Here is a 23,631-nt window from a genome sequence, read left to right on the forward strand (position 1 = left end):
TAAATAATAATTTTACGCTATATTAATTAAGTAAATTAATTGACTATATATAACTGTTACGTATGATTCATTTGAATTTAATATAAAAATTAAATATTGCGATGAAATTGTCATTTAACCGAGTGAACAAACGAAGCTTATTCAAGTGTAACTAATATAACAATATTATACAATTCATTTGTATTCTCAATTTGTATATTAATAAATTGTAATTAAATTTTTCTGACAAATAGAATTACGTAAATATTAAAATTAATATTGATGATAATATAACATAAATTAAATTCAAAATTTTTTATAATAAATAGGGAAAAACGTTGTGATTTGTTTCAATTGGTATTATTAAACTACAAAAATATGAAAAACATCTTCAACTGAAACAATTTATTTATAAATAAATTTATAAATCAAGCTAATGTTTGTTTTTTTTTTTCACAGGTTTCTTCGACTATTGGCTGGATATTTTTTTCTTCATTGTGTTTCATTCTGATACCTGAAAATGTCACTTCCAAACCAGGTAAATACAAATTCTATTTTCTCATAACTTTTTTTTTTTTATTAAATAAATCCAAGATTTAATAACAGATGACAAAAAAAAATCAATTGTTATATGAAATATATTTTTCTTCCGATTGATTTTTTTTTATATTTACCACAACACAAAATATAAATAACTAAATAGATAAATAAATAAACAATCATAACATTCAAAAAAAAAAAAAAAAAAAAAAACAATAACAAAACTCAACTAAAAAATTATCATAAACAAATAAATTTTTTCTGTCAATATAATTTTATTCAATAAACTTGATAATTTTACACCCACTCGATAGATACTTAATGTCCATTGTGTATTTTGATTATACCTATAAAAAAAAAATAAAAAAATGAATAAGTAACCAATAGTCAAATAAAAATTAAAATAAATAAAATATATAGAATTATAAAAAATAAAACAAAAGGATGGATCAATTTTAATTTACAATTGACATGCAAAAAAAAATAAAAAAAAAAAAAGCATCAAGTGCAAATACATTGAGCCTATTACAAAAAAAAAAAAAAGATTAAAATTTATTTCTGTGCATACAATATATTTTGTATTAAGCTCGTAGATTGGTTTTCGCTATTGTCAGATTGGCACAAGGGATTTGTGATAGGATTGAGGCTAGATGTTGATATTAAACATAAACGCTCACCAGGTCACGGTGTTATATTCAAGTGATATCCTTATATACAACGCGTAATGTAACGAGAGTGCCCATTCTCCATTGGAACTTAACACGCCCCAGCTGATTTACTCTTTGCGCAATTGCCCGATATTTATTCTGGGGCTTTACATGGGTTAGACAAGAAGTCTGACTGCGGTGAACACACAAAATCACCACATAAAATTGTTCCCTCTCTTCTTTTTCTTCTTCTTTATTTACTCTTTATGTATATATTACATGTGAATATATATATAATGTATAATGTTTTTGGCCTAAGGATATATCGTGAGAAATGTTTTTCATTTTTACTGCTAAAATGCGTCCAAACCACATACAGAATTACTCGTCCTTATATCCACAAAAATATACTCATTCTGGTTAAACTAAAATAAAAAAAAATAGTAATACTATACAGGCACAAATATAATATGAGAATAGTTGTAGGTTTATTTTTTATTGTGGTTTTTTTTTTTTTTAACTTTTTTTTTCTTCATAATAAACTTGATTATTAGAAAGAAAGTCAAATGGTTACCACTGCATCAAAGAATGCGGAAAAAAAATTTCTCTTTTAATTTAAAAAAGGAACTTGATTCAAGACGTGCACATCAAAAGTAAATTTTAAAATGTAATTTTTTAATTTTTTTTTTTTTTTTTTTTTCACTCTGTAAGTTTTAAATCAAAGGATAACTTTTGGTGATAAAAAAAAATTGCAACAAAAATACATGTGCATGGGGTGGAAAGTATGCAATCTTTTATAAAAAAAAAATAAATATATATATTAGACATTTCAAATAGACTATAAGTCAGATATATATATTTTATTTTTTTTTTTCATCTTTTGAAAAGTGTTAGCTTATTACATCGTAAAATTTTTATTACTTGTGTTAAAAGTATCGTGTTATCGCGTGTGTAATTTTTTTTTTTCTCATATTGAATTGAAATGACTCATATAAAATAATATTTATATATTACACTAGTTTTACCGCTATAACGTCATGATGTAAGCGTATAAGTTAACAAAAAAAAAAAAGCATTTATAAAACGATATTTATGAATTTTTTTTTTTTTTTTTTTGAATTTCTAATTTATTTAAATGATTTCTAAAATTTTATTTTCATATTTTTTAAAATTTTATTTTTTATTTTTTAATAATAAAATTATTATTTATTATGATTTTTTTATTTATTTATAAATCAATGATTAAATAGGTAGAAAAAATAAATAGAAGAGAAAATATTATTGATGCTGAAAAAATAAACGCCTCTGACTAGTTAAAAGGTTAAATTCTTGAGAATATATATGTAGCCATATATTTATATATTTTTTTTTATAGACTACTAAAAATAATAACAAGTAAATTTACTCGTCATTTTATTCATTCTTATTTGACATTTTGAGTCATATTTTTCATTACATATCTAATATCTCTCTGTCTCATTGTTCTATGGCTTGGATCGGGGTATAGCCAGTGGAACAGACGCCTATATTTTCCTAGTTTTCTAATTTAGTTATTTAACAACAAACGCAAAGCTGAAAAATTATGAAAATTTGTGAATATATAAAACAAAACCCCCTGAAATAAATATACAGTAGCAGTCTCTTATATTATAGCCGATTGAACGGACGCATATTTTTTTAGCTTGGATTTTATAGATTTTTGCATCATATATTTTTGTTAAATTTCATATAAAAATGTATTTTCCATTTCCAAATACTCTTCCATCAATACCATTCATACTGAGACTTCTTAATTCGGTAATATTTTTTAAAATTTATATTTTTATTATCAAAATAAATCAAATAAAAAAATATCTATATTTCTAAATAAAAGCTTTTGACATGAATGATTGAATCATCGGATACGAAAAATTGTCAATTCATTTTTGTAAAAATGAAATTTACATATACTTATTTGTGTTTATTGATATTTCGAGGAATTTTATATCCATCATAATTCTGAATGAAAATTCATCTCTATCAAAGCCATATAATATATTATATTTTATCCCAATGAAAATTGAAAAATATATTAAATATTTTTTTATATAAAAAAATTGATGTTTAAATTTTGATTTGTTGTACGACCCAGTACAACAAAAAGACAGCTTTCAAACAAACTATAAATTAAATAAATATCATGGGGCATATCTACAGGTGCATTGTATTTTATTATTCAATTTAAAAAAGTTCGCACCTTGTATGTAATATATGACGACAAATAAATTTACTCTGATGTGGAATCACGACTGGATATTATGGTCAAAAAATATCATGAGTGTAAATTTCCCATTAAAATAAAATATCTTGCTACAACTTTGTCACTAATTTTTTTTTACTTTCAATCGAGACTCAATTTGTCAATATCAGCTTTTCAACAATTTGTAAAAATAAATCATCAAGTAGTTTCACTTTTCACACTATAAATTATTTTTTTATATATTTCTCCACTTGTTTATTTGACACGTTGAATTTATCATTTATAGGCCTGTGTGAAGAGTCAACTGGTCAATCAAACATCATTCTGGACATTGAAGAAAGTCGTGGTGATGGTAAGTACTTGTTTTTATATTTTTATCAATACATTAGAAATTTATATTTTCCATAATAACAAAAATAAATAAATAAATAAAATGAAAAATCAATTTTAAATTAAAAATAAAAATTTCTTGGCAAACTTTTATAAAAGACATAAAAATATGAATCTTGCCAACAAAAAATCATGAATTATTTATTAATTCAAAACTTTGTTTCATATTAATATGAAAATCATATATACCAACTAAATTTTTATAATGATCTAATAAATTCTGTAGTCATTTTAAACATTAAAATACAATATTAATCTCATTTTACACAGTGTATTATTATAATAATAATTATTATTTATCATGCGAGTGTCGTGTAGAGGTGTTATGATCTAGTGATGATAATAGTGTACATGTATATATTCTTTGTACACCAATTAAATAACTGAGGTGTCACTAACGAGCTAGTACATCCTACAATCATTTGCAAAGTGTTAGGTAATATTAACGTACAAGCCACATCAATTATCTCTATACTCGATTTGATGATGCTTCATATATATGAGGAAGTAATTTTCCATGCTCATACGCTTCAACAAAATTTTATTTTATACATTGATGATGGCTACATATACATTGAAAAAAAAAAATCATCCTCGTAATATAGCCACCACAACACACTTGATGATAATCATGATTTATTTTCATTTTTTTTTTTTTTTATAAAAACAAAGTTCAAGTTCATGATGATCATTAACCCTTAACTTATTATATCTGTTTTATTAATATTGTGGTGCAACAATATCGACAATAATCAATGCACATCATCAATACAAAAATCAATTATAAAAAGCTAGAGTTATTTTCAATAATGATGATGAATCTATCTTCTTTAAACTCAGTGTTATTTTATTATTTATTTATTATTGACTTTTTTTTTTCAATTTCACGTAGACAGAATTGTAAATTATTTCTGATGAATTATATTTTATTTTTTATTATTATTTTAATTATGTTTAATTTTTTTTTTTTTTTTACACAGCATTCGATCAGCCAACCGTACCAGAAGAACTTCCGGTAGTTGGAAATCCATACAATGAGACCACCTTGGATCTTACATTTCCCAACAGAATTAAAATATTTACTTTGGATGGTAAAAAATTAAAATTAATAAAACCCCTGGATAGAGACAAGGAAAATTTATCACATCTTGTATTTCAGGTAAAATAATTTTAATTTATTTTTATTTTACAACTTTTTAGTTCATTATTATTTTAATATAATTTAAATTATAATCAATAATTATTTTTTTTTTTCATGCATATTTACACAAAGCTAATTGAATTTTTTTTTTTTTTTGCAATACATTTTTCATTTTTTCTTTCGCTGTTAATTCATCTAACGGTTTAAATCTCGTTATTTTATTTCTTTAAAGAATTTTTATTCTATTTTCTTTTTATCTTCTTGGTATTTTTTTTTGTTTTTTTTTTTTTGACTCAGCATTATTCTCTCGAGACAAACAGCAGGTAGGTGGAATTGAATTTGAAAAGGTCTGCTGTTTGGCAATGAAAATGTAACTTCCTTATTTTCGAATATTTCTATATGTTTATAATTCATTGTTAACAACATAAAATTTTTAAAGCTTGATCAAAATTCCTACACATGAATTGTACCTTGATTTTAAAAAAAAATAAATAAATTCTTGATAAATTTTTCAATACAATTGCGACATGAGTACCGTTTTGGTATTGTCATTTAAATATTTTATTAATTTTTAATTTTTCAGCTTGCATGTACAGTGAGGTCAACAAACAAAAGACGAATCATACCAGTGATTGTCAGGGTGTCTGACATAAATGACAATAGACCAAAGTTTATCAACACACCGTATGAAACAACAGTACCTGAGGTTTGTATTGAAAAAAAAAAAACAAAAACATCATAAAAATATATATAAAATAATAATTTACAGCTTCCAATGAAACTGTTATTTATTTGATGGTGTTTCTTTTTTTTTATCATTTTTATATCATCATTTATGATGCAGTAATAGTGTAACATTGAAAGCAATATGCACCTGTTTTTAAATTTAATGATATTTACTACTGGCGTCTAGTGTCTGTTACAACATTTAGTATAAAATGTAGCTACTATTTTAACATCCGGACTTTGCTTTTTTTGCCATTTGAAAGTATAAATGACTTCCGTTCAGGCGTTGATTGTCAAACAATAATTATTAAAAAAATTTTTGATTAAAACAGATTTTACATTATTATTTAATATTTTTATAATCAGTCAAAATTTAATTTCAATTTTAATATTCATGTAATATTTTTAATTTTTCGTTATTTTTAAAAGTAATTAAAACATTTTATAATTAGGAAAAAAAAACCAAACATTTAAAGTTTTTTAATTGGAAGAAAAAAGAGATTTTAAATCATTAATTTTTACATTGATAATGAATTAACACTACACTGATAAAAATTACCAAGCTTGATTTATTAAAAAATTTTTATTAACTACTGGTATTTACCTCAAAATTTTAAAAACAGTTACTCAGCTTTTTTTGTAAAATAACAATTAACTATTTTTTAAACTGCGGTAAACTCATAATAAAATACTTTTCTAGCAGTTAGCTAGATTTTTTTTTTGTACAACAAAATTTCACCATCAAAAAACACTTGACATAACGCTAAATTGTATTTTTTTTTTTTCCATGTTTTTCTTACTTTCGTTTGTTCATTTATTATCATTATTTCTTGAATTTTTTTTTTCCTTTTTTTTTATTTCATATATATTTGTTTCGTTATGTTGTATAAATGTCTTTAACGTCGTCTGCGAGGGAATTTAATTAGCCGAAGGCGCGTAATTGCGGGATCCATCAGGAGATCTTGTCGTTGGCGCGTTGAATGATTTTAACAAGCAATACCATTTTATATAGTCTATAGAGCTGGATAAAAGCCGTAAAGACAAAAAAAAATATATATATTATGATGATTCTTTTTTTTTTTTTTTTCATTTATCCACATCTCAAAACCGTTATGATAGAATTGCGACGGGTTTCGCGTCATTAATGTTGATACGTTAGCTATATATACCGGTTTAACTTGCCACAATTTGACGCGCATTCCACAATTATTTTTCAAATTTTTTAATATTATTATTTCATAAATATTTTATTCCATACTTTGTACGTCATAATGCAATTAGATGAAATATTTTATACACGTCTGTTGACTGTTACGTTATACATTATGTTTCTTCAACTGTTTGCAATTTTTTTCCTTTTTTTTTTTCGCCATTTCCTATTATTTTGTAAAATATGATAACAATAGTTTCGTTTAAATTTTCTTGATATTTTGTAAATAATTATATTTGTTTATTGTAGTTAACACCAGTTGGATCAACAATATTCCAAAATGTAGTTGCGGCTGATGCTGATGCTGGTGTCAATGGACTTGTTGAGTATTCAATAGCACCTGGTGATGGATCACAAATTGGTAACAGTAATGGTGTTGGTAGAGATAGAATTACAACTGCTGATGGATATGGCTATTTTAGTATTAATTTACCACATCAAGGACAGGTGACTGTTAATCGTACACTTGATTATGAAAAAACTCAACGTTATCTTGTTACAATTTTGGCATCTGTAAGTATTTTTTTATATTATTAATATAATTTATATAAAGTTTATTTTATTAACTTAAATTAAACACATTTAAATATATTTTAATGATTATTATCTTTTGAATTTGTTTTAATGTAAACTTATCTGATATAATAATGATCATTTTGGCTAATAAAGTATGACCAGTTTTATCTATCTTTTTTTTTTTTTTTAAATTCAAATTAATTTAAAAAAAAAAAACTTGTTATTAATAATTAAATATTTAGATTAATTTTAAATATTAAAATGATTTATCAGGTATATTTTTTACTAGATAAATTTAAAAAGATATAATTTTATTTTAAATGATTTTTATTACAAGCCAAGTTGTTTGATCAAAGAACTTGACTTCAACAAGGTGACACATTAATGATTCATTTATTTTTTTTATTTTTTTTTTATCTGTTATTTTGCTCACGGAAGAATTTTACATTGGAAAATAGTTTGAATTATGCATCAGATTTGAAATGTTGAGCATTTTTCAATGTGATGCTATCTTTCGTAAATCATCAACTAAAGGAAAGATAAAAAAATAGAAAAAAAAACGATTTAAAATTGACGTTATTCAAGGCGAGGTTGTGAAGAGCCAGTTTATGTTATAACTGGTGACACTGGTCAAATCCATGTGGGTTGTAATCTCTCAGTATGACTCACACTTTGCATTGCCATTTATTCATACTCTGAATATTATTTTATTATTCAAATACACAGGTGTATTTAGTATTTAATTTTAACTAAATATATATTTTAGATTTTTTTAATTTTAACTTTTATATTTTTTTTTTTATTTAATAACGTTTCATTTTATTTTTTTTACTTTACGACTTTTCAATAATTAAAGGAGTATATATTTTTTTTTTATCGTACATATTATGCACGCACTAGAGACATTTGCATATCGCTTACCCTCGATATTTTATATCTTGCCTACTCATGTATAGAAATACAATTTTTTTTATTTTTTTATTTTTAATAATCTTATACTTTTTCTATTTTTTTTTTCTAGCTTTTCATGCACATATATTTAAATATCACTGCTTAATAAATGTGCACTGACCGTTTAAATATAAATTTGAAATTTATTTTTTTAATTTTATACTGAAAAAAAAGAAAATTATATAAGTTTGAATAAAAAATTTATTAAAAGAAAAAGAATAAAACAAAAGACAACAATAATATATATAATCTTTTGTAAAATTTAAAACTATATTGGCATAGTTATTTGAAGATAAATAAAAGGCTTTCTTATCGCATGATTATTCTGTTCATGTCAGGCATCAAAGATGTGCTTTCCTTTCATTTTTTATTTTTTTTTTTTATAAAATTGCTAAGTCAGTATTCAGCATTATGGATAAAAAAAACTATATTTACTTTTGACATTAAAAATATCAATACTTTTATACTTTGTAATAATTCTTTTTTTGTTTTATATTTTTTTGAATCACTGATTTTATTTTAAAACTCAAACTTTTGTAATTTAAATAATGCTGACATGAGTTTTTTGGTTAAAATGAAAAATAATATTATTTTAGATTAAAAATAAAATAAAATACTGTGACAAAGTTTTTACAAATTATATTATCTTGCTCTGTAAGTTGATATAATCCTGAGCAAGATGAGACATTGTTTTTATGTAATTTGAACAAGTTTCAAATCGAGGATCTTGTTTAATCACAGAATTTATGTCAATTTAAATCATTTACTTTTCATTATAGTGTTGCAATGACAGTTAAATGATGAAAAAAAAATATTGCACTGATAAATATACCATATGAAAGTTTCATTTGAGACGTACATTTGATTTTTGCGTTGTAAAACTTCTTGTGAAACTTGTTCAAGACAAATTGTCTGGTATAAATTGCTACTGGTTATAACTTTCGTCCCACGTGCTAATCAAAACTTGTGTATAGTAACTATCATTATATATTATTTTAATATACATTTAAACAATAAAAATAATAGCCCATTTAGAAAGAAAATTATCTATTTTTTGCAATTATATATTGAGTTGATTTTATCACACTTGAATCGTCAAACGGTATATCTATATAAACCTATCATCCATCAGCTGATCAGTTTTTAAAAAACAATTGCGGAAATTGTCATGAATGTTGATAAGCAAAAAACTTTTAAGTATCATCTTCTAAACGCGCATAAGATCAATCGGAGAATCTGATGATACCTCAAGATTATATTGAGATTGACTTTTATCAGTATATACATATAAATATATATAGCAGTTCGCACGCTTCAGTGACAAAGAACCCGTTCATTTCTTTGGAAAAAAAATAAAAAACAAAAAATCCTCGTGTATACGTATGATCAACTTAATATTTTTTTTTTGTCTCACGTGTCTAGCGAATCAAAGTGTCTATATGTCGGTATGTTTTCTATACAAGTATATTTATTTTTATTTTTTTTCGAAAGACATTTATAAACGGTACATAAAGAAATTCAACAAGATTTTATATTATGACGAGTATAAAAATAATAAAAAATTCACTAAAATTCAAGTGTAGCATGTTGAATATTTACTTTATTGTTGAATGTTATTATTTTTTTATATATAACATGTCAAAGTTGAAATGCTAAATGCTTCATGTATTATTCTAAAAATATTTCATCCAGAAACTTGCATTTGCAAATGATTCAGAGTTTCTAAGTTTATGATTTGTAGAAGATATATACTAAGAAATTTTAAGAAGCAAAAATAATATTTTTTCTACATCAATAGTTGGATAACTCTGTCATATTATTTTCCAAAGTTAACTGAATATCCTATGAATAAAATTAATTGAAAATAAAAAAAATAAATAAATAAAATACAATTATTTTTATCAACTAGTTGTATCAACTTTCTCTGAATCAACAGAAAATTGAATCAATATTGAATCATATCAAATAACTTGTTAAATAAAATAACTTGATATCCGATAAAATGTTTATTTCAAAGATGACAATAAAATTAAAATGAAACTTGGAAAAAAATAAATGAAAGAAAAAAGTATATTATAGTATAATAATATAATACAATAATACTCGTTTCGATTTGCACAAAGCATCAGGATAAATTGAGAATTTCATTCAGTCTAACTAGATTACCCAATAATTTTCAACCGCGCCGACAGTGAATCAAAATAACATGGAATTACCAGAGCCAAGACATCAGATGATTGAGTTCTCATAATGGAGAATTTTTTGATGAATCTTTTTCTCTCTTTCTCTTTGACAAACACTACCGCACGAGACCATTATGATTTTTTTATATTTTCAATCATTAAGATACCCTTAATTTATAATATTTTCTTATGAACCACATTTGTCATTAGTTGTATATTTTCAATAATTCAACTTGTCGGTAGAAAAAAAAAAAAATTAATTATTATTCATTATTATTTTATTATTTTTTATATTACAATATATTTTTATATGTTAGTTTTTGACTTGGCAAATATTGTTATTTTATTTTAAATAAATATAATAAAAAAAAAAATATTCTTCATGGTTAAATTGACTCAATCAATTTGTCGACAACAGGATCGAGCGAGAAATGTGGCTGAAAGATTTACATCAACGACAACATTAACAGTTAATATCAAAGACGATGACGATCAAGATCCTTCATTTATTTATAAAGGCTGTATGCTACTTGATGGAGCTTGTATTAACACTGAATATTTCAGCAGTGTGAGTATTCATAAATAAAATAATATATTAAAAAATAAATTACATAAGCATTAGAGCGTATAAAAAAAATCCATTTAATTTTTTAAAATTAAATTAATATAATTTATCAGGTATCCAGTGGTGTATTATCAGGAATACTCAATATATCCCCAGAGAAAATTCAGGCAATCGATATGGACAGTATAAATGCACCAATTCATTATTCTTTTTTAAGTGGTAATCCAGTAAATTATCATGAATTTTTTGAAATTAATCATGACACTGGTGCAGTAAGACAAATTAAAGCTGTTGATACAACTGTTACTAAAAAATTTGATATTATTATTAAGGTATTTATATTCATTATTATTAATTGATATTTCAATGCTTCAATTTATTATAAAATTTTTGAATTAATTAATATTTATTGTTAATAGGCTGTTGAAGTATCAGAAGCTAAAAGATCAGCAACAGCGAAATTGAGTATAACTGTTAAACCAGTTGATAGTAATCCACCAGCAATAACAGCTTCTTCAGTTGAAGGATTTGTTGATGAAAATGCACCAACTGGTACTAAAGTCATTGATGCGAATGGAAATCCAATAAAACTTTTAGTTTCTGATGCAGACTTGGTGAGTTTAAATATAAATAAACAGTTATACTTTTTAAATAAATAAATAAAAAAAAAAACTATTATAATTATTTAAATTTTATTTACTTTACAGAGTCCTGAAGATCCAAAACCTAATTATAATTTTGAATTAACAACAAAATTTTTTTCAATTGATCAAACTGGTATATTAATTGTAAATGAAGAAAATTTAGATCGTGATCCACCAAGTCCAGGACGTTTTACATTTCAAGTTGTTGCACGTGAAAAAGTTGGTCATGCTGCATCATCACCATTGTCATTTGTTGTAACACTAAATGATGTTAATGATAATGCACCACAATTACCAATGTTACCAGCAATAACTGTTCAAGCTGGTGAAACAAGACGAGAAGTTGTTAAAGTAAGTTTATATAAACCTAATTGTATTTTATCTGTGTTACATATATAGATTATGATAAATAACATAATGAAATTTCATTTTATCATGTTGCAATATAACAGAATTTAAAATCTTTCATTACATATCATTCTGACTCATCAATATGCCACTACACTGCATTGCCTAACCAAGCGAAATTGCAATTACTATATTTTTTTTTATTTTTATTTATTTATAATTTATTTTTATTTGACATTTAGTACAACGAATATTAATTACTTTATGTGTCGAGATATACATTTTACAGTTATAAAAAAAAAAAAAAAAAACATAATGTAATGTCTTTTTATTTTATTATTATTATTTTTTATATCAGGTTGAGGCTACAGATAATGATGAAGGTGAAAATGCTGAAATAACTTATAGCATATATCATGTATCAAATAATGGACTGCAGAAATTTAAGATTGATCCAGTAACTGGTGTTATGGAATCAATTAGAAAATTAAATGCTGGTGAACAGTATAGTATAACTGTACAGGCAACTGACAAGGGTGGCAAGTATTCACATACAATTGTTGAAGTTAATGTTATGCCTGGACCAAATACACGAAGTCCCATTTTCAATCAACAAGTATATGAAGTACAAGTTAGTGAAGGAGCTTCAATCAACTCAACTGTAGCTACAATTACTGTAAGTATAATTGATTTTTAATTAACATATAATTGCATACATGTATATATATTTATTAAAATTTAATTAACATTTTGCTTATGAATTTTCAAATAAAATCAGATAAAAATTGTTTTATTTAATATTAAAACATCAGTTTTATAATATTTACATTTTAATTTTATTTTTTTAACATAATATCTTGTTGAAAAGTTTATGATTTAATCATTTTATTTTATGAATAAATATAAAAACTAATTACATTAAGCACTTTTTAATATTTTTAACATTAAAAAATTATATTCGTAAAAATGACATTTTAACTTGGTTTTATTTTTTTTTTTTCAACAAGAAGAAGAAGAAGAAATTAATGTTGCAAAAACTTGTAAACAAGTTGAATATTTTTTTTTTTTTTTTGAATTCTTTTTAAGTACTTATTTTATTTTCATGTACTAGATGTTTATTAAAATTTTTATTACAGGCATTAGACCCTGAAAATGATCCAGTGTCATATGCGATAGTTTCGGGTAATGATTTACGACAATTTTCAATTGGTGACAGATCAGGAATCATAACTGTTATAAGAAAATTGGATAGAGAAGATTTGACGCGTTACGAACTGGTAAGTGTCATAATTATTTAAACAAAAAATATTTTTATATACCTATTTATTATGGTAATCATCATCTTCACTTAATTTTTTTTTTTTAAGCAAGTCGATTCAGCTTTTTTATTCGATATCCAGTTATCTACATAGCCATATCAAAACTTCCAACTTTAATTTATTTTTATTGTCAGTTAAAATTTTTATTTTATATTTTCTTTTTATTTCATTACTATCTAAAGTTGCAACTTTAATTTATTTGAATTTAGTTTTATAGCCGTATTTTTTTCTAATTTTATTATTATTATTATAATTGTATTTTTTTTTGAATTTATTTTGTTTATTTTAGCTTATAAAAGCAGAAGACAGTGGTGGTTTATCAAGCTCAGCAACAGTCAACATAAGAGTTACTGATATTAATGACAAAAATCCAGAATTTGTTAGTCAACCATATGAATTTGATGTTAAAGAAGGTGAAGCAAGAAAACTTATTGGTCATGTACATGCTGAAGATGCTGATGAGGGTATCAATGCTGAAGTAACATATTTTGCACCAGATGATATACCTTTCACTGTTGATCCAGAAACTGGTGATGTTTTAACAAAAGTTGCTCTTGATTATGAACAAAATCACGTAAGTTTAAAATTATACATGTATGTCTATATAAAAAATGATAATTTAAAATATTCAAAAAAAAAAATACTCTTTGAGACTTTTATTATCACGTATCACCACTTTTCTTTTTTTTTTTTTTATTTCGATAGGAATACAAATTTGTGGTTACTGCAAGAGATGGTGCTCCTGATCAACGCTTGGCAACAGCCACTGTTACGGTGAAAGTTATCGATGTTGAAGATGAAGTACCGATATTTCATCAGAGTAGTTACGAAGCCCAGGTCAAGGAAAATGTTCCAGATTACATGGTTATACAAGTTATGGTAAAATTATTTTTTTTATTCTTTCTTTAATTTCTTTTTTCTTTTTTTTTTTTTTTTTTGTGTCTGGCCTCTGGATAACTTTATTCATTATTAAAGTGTTTTTTTTTTTTTTTTTTTCAAAAGTTCTTTTATTTTCTCAATATAAAATAAGAAAGAGAAACCATTGTTTGAAACGGTGGATTTTTTTTATAAAATATATTTTGTTAATGTTTTGTGTAGAATCCATAAATACAATTAATATTAAAATAAAAGTTAATTAAATTTCTAGATCTTCTATTATTTTAATGAGAATAAAAAAAAAAAAAAAGTTGAAAGTTAAAAATTAACAAGTTATTAATTTGATCTTAATCACGAAAAATAAACTTGTGTTTTTGATTAATTAAAAAATAAAAAAAATATATTTATAGTTAGTTAAAAAATATTTGTAATTAATTTCAGGCTAATGATCCAGATACAAAAAAACAAATAACGTATTTTATAAAAGAAGGTGACAATGATTTATTCAGTATTGATTCAAAAACTGGTGTAATAAAAACAAAAAGAGGTCTTGATTATGAACGTGAAAATCAGCATATATTAATTATTGGTATTATTGAAAATACAACTGGCTTGCCTGGTTCAACTACTCGTGTAATAATCAACGTTCAGGTAAAATATATATTTAAATAATTTTATTATTTCAATTACTTTTTTCTATGTAAAAAAATTAATTTTATCATTAAAAAATTTAATTTCATTTGAAGGATATGAATGATATTCCTCCAGTCTTTACAACAGTTCCACAACCCATCACACTTGATGATAATGTTCCAATTGGAATGACGGTGATCAATCTTGTTGCCCAAGATTCTGATGGCACTTCACCGGGTAATCAGGTAATAACGCATTACTTTAGTCTGAGTTGTCTGTATTTTTTTTTTTGTATTAAATTTATTGTCAGGAATGATTTAAAAGGTTATTCAAAAAATTGAAGAAGAAAAAATTTTTATAAAAGACCTTTATAAATAATTAAAAAATGGCATTGAATATAATTTTTTTTTTATCTGTTATAATAAGGTTTTATTTTATTTTAAATTAAAAATATATTTCCTTGAACAAATTTTTTTTTTTTATAGATTCGATATGAAATAATTGGTCGAGGAATTGCAAGTAAATATTTTGTTATTGACTCTGACACTGGAACTCTTTCAATTCGTGATGATTTAAGAAAAGAAACAGATTCTGAATATCAGGTATTATTTTTTATCTTTTTTATCTAATGAATATATTTTTTTATTTTTTACATAATAATAAATATGTTTAATTATAAGAGACAAGAGAAAAAAAAAAAAACACGAAAAATTAACAAAGAAAACGTGCTCACTTTATTTTAAGGTCGATGTAAGGGCTTATGATCTTGGTGATCCTCAACTTTCTTCAGTGACAACAGTTCCAATTTACGTACGTCACGTAGCAACAGTTTCACCAGAAGTTGGTCTAGGATTTGCCGAGGATTCTTATAATGTTGATATACCTGAAAATGCACGTGATAATACACTCATTAAAATTCTGACCATTATAAATTCACATATCCATGAGTCAAATTTTCTCAAGTGTGAAATATATAGCGGTAATGAAAATAATTTATTTCAGTCAAGTATAACTGAAGAAAAAAATTGTGCATTAAAATTAAAATATGGAAAACTTGATTATGAAAATACCGAATCATATCAAATTAAAATTAAACTTGAATCATCAATGGGAATTTTAAATTCCCATCGAAATACAACAATGGTAAGATTAATTTATTTTTTTTTAATATTAAAATTAATAACAAAAAGTTCTTTGAATTTCAATTATTTAAATTTATTCTAAAATTATTGGAAATAATATTGAGAATCTATGAATATCAAATAATGAATTTTTCCACGAAAATATATTATTTTTTATTTTACAGGTAAAAATACAAGTGATTGATGTGAATGACAATAAGCCAGAATTTATATTTCCGGAAGATCCACTTGGTCTACGTAAAAATCGTTATTTTACAGCAATTCCAACAGGTGCACATTTTTCATCGACTGTACTTCAATTAAAAGCACAAGATAAAGATAATGGAAAATTTGGTAAATTAGAATATAAAATGTTAGATGGTAGAGGAAATCAATATTTAAATTTAGATGGATCATCAGGAATCATCAAGACAATTAGTACATTTGATAATGTTAAAAGTGACGAACTACCATTTAAATTTAATGTACAAGTTAGAGATAATCCAAATTCAACAACTAATTATAATATTGATGAAGCAACAGTTATTATTAATTTAATAAATGAAGAAAATTTACTTGTTCTTGTTATTCGTGATGCATCACCAGATATTGTACAAAAAGATGCATCAAAAATAATAAATATACTTGAAGAAAAAACAAATCTTATTGTTGCCATTGATAGAATTGCTGTTAGAAAAACAGTTAATAAAAATAATACAGTTGAAAGTCATCCACAAGATTCTGATGTTTGGTTTTATATGATTGATCCAAAAACTGAACGAATATTGAGTCGAAATACAACACGTCTACAAAGGTATATATATATTTTTTATATTATATAATTTTGCATTTAAGTACAAACTGTAAATTAAAAAAAAAAATAGAAAACTTTTAATTACATTGTTTCAATTATAATTTACATAACGTAAAATATTTATTTTAGACACTTTTAGTTAATAAATAAATTATTATTCATGCAAATTAATAATTATATGTAAATTATTTTTTTTCCAGAGTAATTTCTGACAAGACAACAATGTCATCTATAATATTTGACGTATCAACAGTTGTACGTGCAAATGCAATCGATATTCATGCACCAGTGACAGCACCAGAACCAATTCGAACACAAACTGCAGTTGCTGCATTTAGTGGTGAAGTTTTTCCATATGCACTAATTATCATTGCATGTATAATATTTGTACTGGGTATTGCTGGTATAATTTACATCTGTATATCGTGGTCAAGGTAAGCACAATTAAAATTAAACATAATACATAAATTATTAAACTTATCTCTATATTCAAAACGAAATTTTGATTATCAGATTTCGATTTGTACAACTCTATTATTTGCCAACCTGATAATGTTTTCAATTTTTTTCTTTAAATTTGTATTATCATCAAAATTTATATTATCAAATTACATAATTTATCTTTTATTTTTTGTTTCTTTTTTACTAAAAATTTTACATAATAATTATTAGATCATTAATAATGAAAATATATAATGAAAATTAAATGGATATTTTAATTTGATTTTCTTTTAAAATTACTCGGTCTTTCATGTGACAAATTTATCGTGTACTTGTTTGAAAATTCAATGGGTGTTTCAAACGCTCTTTATTATATAGTTTCAGACCAATTAAACATTTCAAAATGAGTTTGTAAAATTTTGTCCCTCGAGTATATTACGCATGTTGCAATATTCATGAAACAGTACCAATTAACTCTCAATTGAAGTATTTACATAATCAACTATACAAAATAAAAATTATTAATTTATTTTTAGATACAAAGCATACAAAGATAGAATGCAAAGATTGTATGTTGTACCACGCTATGATCCAGTATTTGTTGAAACAGATTTAAAAGAATATGAAACACAAGTACTACGAATGAGTGTACCAAATGATGACAATGATAGTTACAATGATTTACAATTGGATTTTAGTAATAAAAATCATGCATTTAGTCTTGACAATGTTAGTTATATTACAAAAGATCATGGTGACAGCACTGGTAAGATTGAATCATTATTTTATTTTATAATTTTATAATTGTTATTGTTATTAAATTTTATTAAAAATTTTTTATTGAAGGTCAACAAAGTCCAGTAAGTTCAGAAGCAGCAACAACCGTACGTGCATCAAGTATAACAGATAATCATCAAGATTTAAATATGCAAACACTTAGAAAATCAACAACATTAGGTAGAAAAAAAACAAATAATTTAAATACAATTAATACAATTGATACTCCAGTGTTAAATCCACTATTCAATCATAATGAACTGCTCAATACAAGTCTATCAAATGACAATGTTACATTCAGAGAAAGAAAAGACTATTCTCATCTTGGTTTTACATATTTAGGTGAACAAAGCCCAGTGGAAACAACCACCGAGTTATAAATATGAATTTTTTTTAAATTCATCTTGAACTCTTATATTTTGTAAAATCGATTCTAAATTGAAAATTCAGTTTATCGATGTGGAAAAAATAAATATATGTAAAACCAGGATTTAACAATTTATAAGAGGATTTAATGCAAAAAATCAAATACTCGATAGGTATTGTACATTTTTTTTCTTCTTCTTTTCACTTTTTTGTTTTTTTTTTTCTTTAATTCCATGTAAAAGTATATTTTATTTTTAATATAATTATTATTATTTTTATGATGCGAAAGATGTGCCAAGTCAGCTACCATCCAATAGTTTATTAAGTGTGAGAGAAAAGTGACTAATTATGTGCACTTAATAGATAAATATTATTTTTTTTTTTTTCAATTTTATAATAGTGTGTAAAACAGCAATATTATTAATTGTGAATGTTAATTTTATTATTATTTTTATTTTGTATTATACTTTCGATTATTATTTTTTCTTATTTATAATAATTTGAGTTTTAAATATAACTCAAACAATGATTGTCGAGTGTTTGAGGTAAAAAAAAAAAAGCCACATTGATGAGTTCAATTATATTTTTTTTTTTTATACCTCGATCAATAAACCGACTGATCATATCACAGTCATAATTAATTAAATTTGTCTTCTTGAATGCTTGTCTTATAATAATTTTATAATAAATTTTTAAATTCTATCGACCATGTAGAATTTAATTTGTTTTATTTTTTTTTTATTTTGTATAATTTTGTGTTCCTTGTAGAACATGTGTATGTATGAATTAAAAAAAAGGAAAAAAAAAAAAAAATCCAGGTCACAAATAGTGGCTAACATAGAAACCTTGATTACATCTCATTCGAAAAGCCACGAAATTGACAATCTGTGACACAGTTTTTTAAGAAAAAATAAATTAAAACAAAAAAAAAACTTTAATAATTATAATGATGGTTGAATAATGTTTAAGATGTCGGTGAAAAAAAAAAAAATAATTAAAAAAGTCAAATAGAATTGTATAAATTTGTTAACAATTAAAAAGTGTGTTATTTATTTATTATTATTTTTTTATAAAATAATTTCCTTAACACTCATTAGTATCAATATCATGTATCAAAATTTTTTATATCTTGTAAATATTGATTCAACGCCTGTTGGATAAATGTATTTATGTTAGTAGCATAAAGTTACAGATAAGGGTAAGTAAAATATTGAGGGAAAAATATTTTTAAAAAACTTGCAAATATTATAAAAAATATTTTTTTATTTATTTTCCAATGTGCAGAAAACGTTGGCGCAAGTTTATTGTTACGCAGTCGCATCTGGACCACTATGACGTAAACGGGTAATAAGGTGACTAGGGGAAACAGGAGCAAGTGGGACGAAGTGAATATGTACTGTACCCGGGCAGATGATATATCAACGCAAACACGAACAGTTCGCTTTTGTAGTTTGTTCTGAGATTTTACGGAAGCAAGTACTCCGACAATTTTTATAAACTCAAAAAGGGTGTAAGCAGAGTAAATAATTAACTATTTATTTTATATTTTCAATTGAAACAACTTGAAAAATCAATAAGTTGAATATTTATTATTATTGCAATATTAAATTCATACGCAAAAGGATATTTTAAGTTTTTTAAATTTTATTATTTTTATTGTTTTTAAAAATAAGTGAGTGTTTTGCTTTCTTCAGGGGTCAAACCTTGGTATTTTGGTTCGTGAACTGTGTCACGCTCGGCTAAAACCAACCACCTGTGAACGTGTATAAACGACAAAATCAATTGCCTATGAGTGTAATTTATTAAATTGAAAAGAAAATTATTTTTTTTTTTTTCATTATATCTAATTAGTTGTAATAATTAATATTTTATATTCAAGAAAACAAATTGTTTGTGAATAGATATTTCGTGTCAGTGAGATTATTTTTATATTTATCATGATAGTTTAATTACAAGGAAGTTAAAAACTCGTAAAGTATATTAAAAAAGGGGGAAAAAGCTATTTAGTAACTGGACACTGCTCACCATCTCCATGTATATGTTGAACAAGTATTTTTGCTAATTTATTTATTGCAATTTTTAATGTACAACAACAGTTCTAATTTTAAAAAATATCAAGATAAAAATAGATGTTAAATTTTTGTATCCCTAAATTGATTTAGGTAATTTAAATATGGGGAGGACGAATATTAGATTCATCAGACAAAATGTCAAAGTTAAAAGGAACGAATCGATCCAAATTTATACAGCAAAAAGTGGCTTTTAAATGGAACATATTTATCATAGTAAAATTTAATATGAATAATAATTATTCAAGCAATTTTTCTTTATTAAAAAATTTATATTTCTTTTGTTTGTCAAATAGCTCGACAATTAATTTATAAAATTCTTTTGCGTTTTTTTTTTTTTTTTTTCAAATGAGAATAGCAAAGATGAGAATTTTTTAAAGGAGATATATCGTAATAAATAATATTTACTACACTTACAGATCAATGTGCTGTGGATGACATTAAAAAAAAATCATCATGAAGCACTTGAGAGTTGCTATTTTTCTCTTTAATCTTGTAATATGGGTAAATAATATTTTTTAAATAATAAAATATCAAACTTCATATTGATTGAAACTTAAAATAGCTTAAAAATCAGGGAAAAAACATTTTATGTAAATTTTGAAACTCTTCAAAGAGAATAATTTATAAATCAAATGAATTTACTTTACAAAAGACTTGGAGAAAAAACATAACAAAAAAAAAATAATATAATATTAAGTTGAGCTATGTTTAGTTTCTAAAAAGTCAATATTTTAAAAAAAAAAATACATATTCTTTTGATTATCAAATTGAAGTATCACAAATATTCTATTTATCAGTGGACTTTTTTTTTTTTTTTGTTATTTCTAGTTGGCTGGATTTATGGTTGTTGGAGTTGGTGCTTGGCTTTTATTAGAACCAAGCAATGGCCATCTTTTAAATCTATTTGTTAATAGTTCAACACCTCATGATACAATAAACACACTTGCTTACAGTTTTCTAGGTCTTGGTTTTGCAATATTAATTGTTGGATTTTTAGGATGTCGTGTATCACTCTATGCAACTCAGTGTGTTCTTATTTCAGTGAGTTAAATTATTAAAAATCAATATTTAAACTTGTTGATATAATGATTTTTAAATTATTTGTTTTAGTATATATTTTTGCTTGTCGGTTTAATTGGTACTGAGTTAACAACAGCCGCTGTTGGTGGCTTCATGGCTTATCGTGGTCTGTCTGGTCTTGAAACAAGATTATTAGAAAGATTGGCTGATCATTATGGGCATGACAGAACAAGTGATGGTGATTTTACACAAAGTCTTGATTATGCACAATACAAGGTAAAATTGAATAACTTAATTAATTTGTTTATTACATTTTTAAATTAAATTAAAAATATATCAAAAATATTATTTGTCATTTATACTTCAAAAGTTTCAATGTGCTTTGTAAATTTAATCCCATTGAAGATATTTATCTATTATTATAATGTAATAATAATAATAAAAATAATATGATAGTCATAGGAAATAATAATTGTAATTATATTATAAAGTAGCACAAAGAAAATTTAATTTAAATAATGAAACGTTTTATATAAACAGTGTTACAGTTTATACGTGTTACGTGTAAAATGAAAATGTTGAAAAATAATTAACTAATTTTAATTTTATCAAGATTGGTAATTATTAATAGTCATTGTGTTAGTTTAATAAAAACGTGATAATTATTATTTGATTAATTTCTTAAGGTATATTAATATATTATTTAATTAATTTTTTAATATTTTAAATTATTATTTTTTTAGTTTAATTGTTGTGGAATATACAGTGACGATGATTATAATGGTACAGCATGGTGGAGAGATGGAGTTTTGTCTGGAACCAAAAGACAAGTTCCACTAACTTGTTGTGTTTTGAAAAATCATGATGTACGTTGAAAAAAAAAATTATAAAAATACTGGAGAATCTAGATTTACAAAAAAAATATAAAACATTTTTAAAATTAAATATTAATTATTTTAATAATTGATATTGATTAATATTTGTTTTGTTTTTTTTTTGGCTAATTATTAATCGTATGTTTTTAAACTTTTTTCAAGGTAAAAAATGCTGGTAGTCCTATGAGTGTAGTATCACGAGTTTTTCATAAAGACGTAAGTACTTGTTCAACATTTTACGATAAAAAATATGTATTTAAAAAAAAAAATAATATTCATTAATTTATTTATTAATAGAATGAAATACCATGGTTACGCCCTGAACCTCGAGATGAAATGGCTTGTCAAGCATTGAGTGTTGAAGCACATCGAGATTATCGAAATAAAGTTGTAAGTTGTTTATTTTTTTCTAAATTGAGTTATTCAAACTATAATTTATTCACTTTAATTTTATTATTATTTTTTTTTTAATCAGGGATGTATGGATAGAGTTCGTGTTTGGCTACGTTTTGAAAGTTTAAAACTTGTATTCATAGGAATGGGAATGGCAGTTGTTCAGGTATCGTTAAAAATAAAATTACGAAAAATTATATTTTAATCAAGCTTCATTTAATATATAATATTCTTGAAAAGTTTATTATTTATTTATTTTTCTAATTGTAGACTATCGGTATTGTGGCTTCAACGATACTGTATAGAAATATCAGAGATGCTGAGGGTGACTGACATTAAAAAACCCATCACTGCCGTCCTAATATAAATTAGTAAAAAAAAAAAAAAAAATAAAACACAAAAATGTAAGTAATTGAGTATAAGAATAAATTGATTAATTCAATATTTGTTTATCTAATACTTATGTAATTTTTTTTCCCAACAGAAACAAACAACATTATGCATGTATGAGTGAAAAAATTTATGTAGAAAAATAAGAAAATAAAACTACGTTACGTCAAAAAGAAAAAAAAATAATAAAAAAAATATGAAATCGATGTGTTCTATGTAATTATATGATATTAAAATATATTTTTTAGGTTTTATTTAAATATTATTTAAACAAAATCAATATAATTTATAAAAAATTCGATAAAATTAAAATAAATATTTAACTTAAAATAAATTATATATAAAAAAAATATATTAAATTATTAATAAAAATAATGATAAAATTACGAATCTAATATATATTATAATAATTATATTATTTTATTTATTAAAAGAAAAAAAAATAAATAAAAAAG

At 23.8% G+C, this 23,631-nt stretch overlaps 2 protein-coding genes across 4 annotated transcripts; both read left to right on the forward strand.

Moving 5' to 3' along the window:
- Nucleotides 1-438: 438 nt before the first annotated feature.
- On the forward strand, nt 439-19,239 carry LOC122850021 (cadherin-99C). The gene is made up of 21 exons (XM_044148975.1): nt 439-517; nt 3,692-3,757; nt 4,776-4,954; nt 5,520-5,642; nt 7,122-7,385; nt 10,941-11,090; nt 11,201-11,419; nt 11,507-11,701; nt 11,795-12,082; nt 12,438-12,755; nt 13,216-13,356; nt 13,688-13,972; nt 14,104-14,277; nt 14,716-14,925; nt 15,021-15,152; nt 15,393-15,509; nt 15,652-16,050; nt 16,214-16,842; nt 17,043-17,276; nt 17,820-18,049; nt 18,130-19,239. Exons 6-21 carry the CDS (start codon nt 11,046-11,048, stop codon nt 18,438-18,440), a joined length of 3,927 nt encoding a protein of 1,308 aa, XP_044004910.1. The 5' UTR covers nt 439-517; nt 3,692-3,757; nt 4,776-4,954; nt 5,520-5,642; nt 7,122-7,385; nt 10,941-11,045; the 3' UTR covers nt 18,441-19,239.
- A 120-nt stretch (nt 19,240-19,359) lies between these two features.
- Nucleotides 19,360-23,150, forward strand: LOC122850024 (tetraspanin-11-like). Of its 3 annotated transcripts, none has more exons than XM_044148979.1 (10): nt 19,360-19,624; nt 19,711-20,220; nt 20,915-20,999; nt 21,327-21,539; nt 21,609-21,794; nt 22,262-22,384; nt 22,556-22,609; nt 22,691-22,783; nt 22,869-22,952; nt 23,057-23,150. In XM_044148979.1, exons 3-10 carry the CDS (start codon nt 20,952-20,954, stop codon nt 23,117-23,119), a joined length of 864 nt encoding a protein of 287 aa, XP_044004914.1. In that variant the 5' UTR covers nt 19,360-19,624; nt 19,711-20,220; nt 20,915-20,951; the 3' UTR covers nt 23,120-23,150. The 3 variants fall into 3 exon arrangements, with proteins under 3 accessions (XP_044004914.1, XP_044004912.1, XP_044004913.1); XM_044148977.1 differs by having other exon boundaries at nt 19,711-19,936; XM_044148978.1 differs by having other exon boundaries at nt 19,711-20,999.
- The last annotated feature ends 481 nt before the right edge of the window (nt 23,151-23,631 follow it).

Source organism: Aphidius gifuensis, linkage group LG2, assembly GCF_014905175.1.
Source record: "Aphidius gifuensis isolate YNYX2018 linkage group LG2, ASM1490517v1, whole genome shotgun sequence".
Lineage (NCBI taxonomy): Eukaryota > Metazoa > Arthropoda > Insecta > Hymenoptera > Braconidae > Aphidius > Aphidius gifuensis.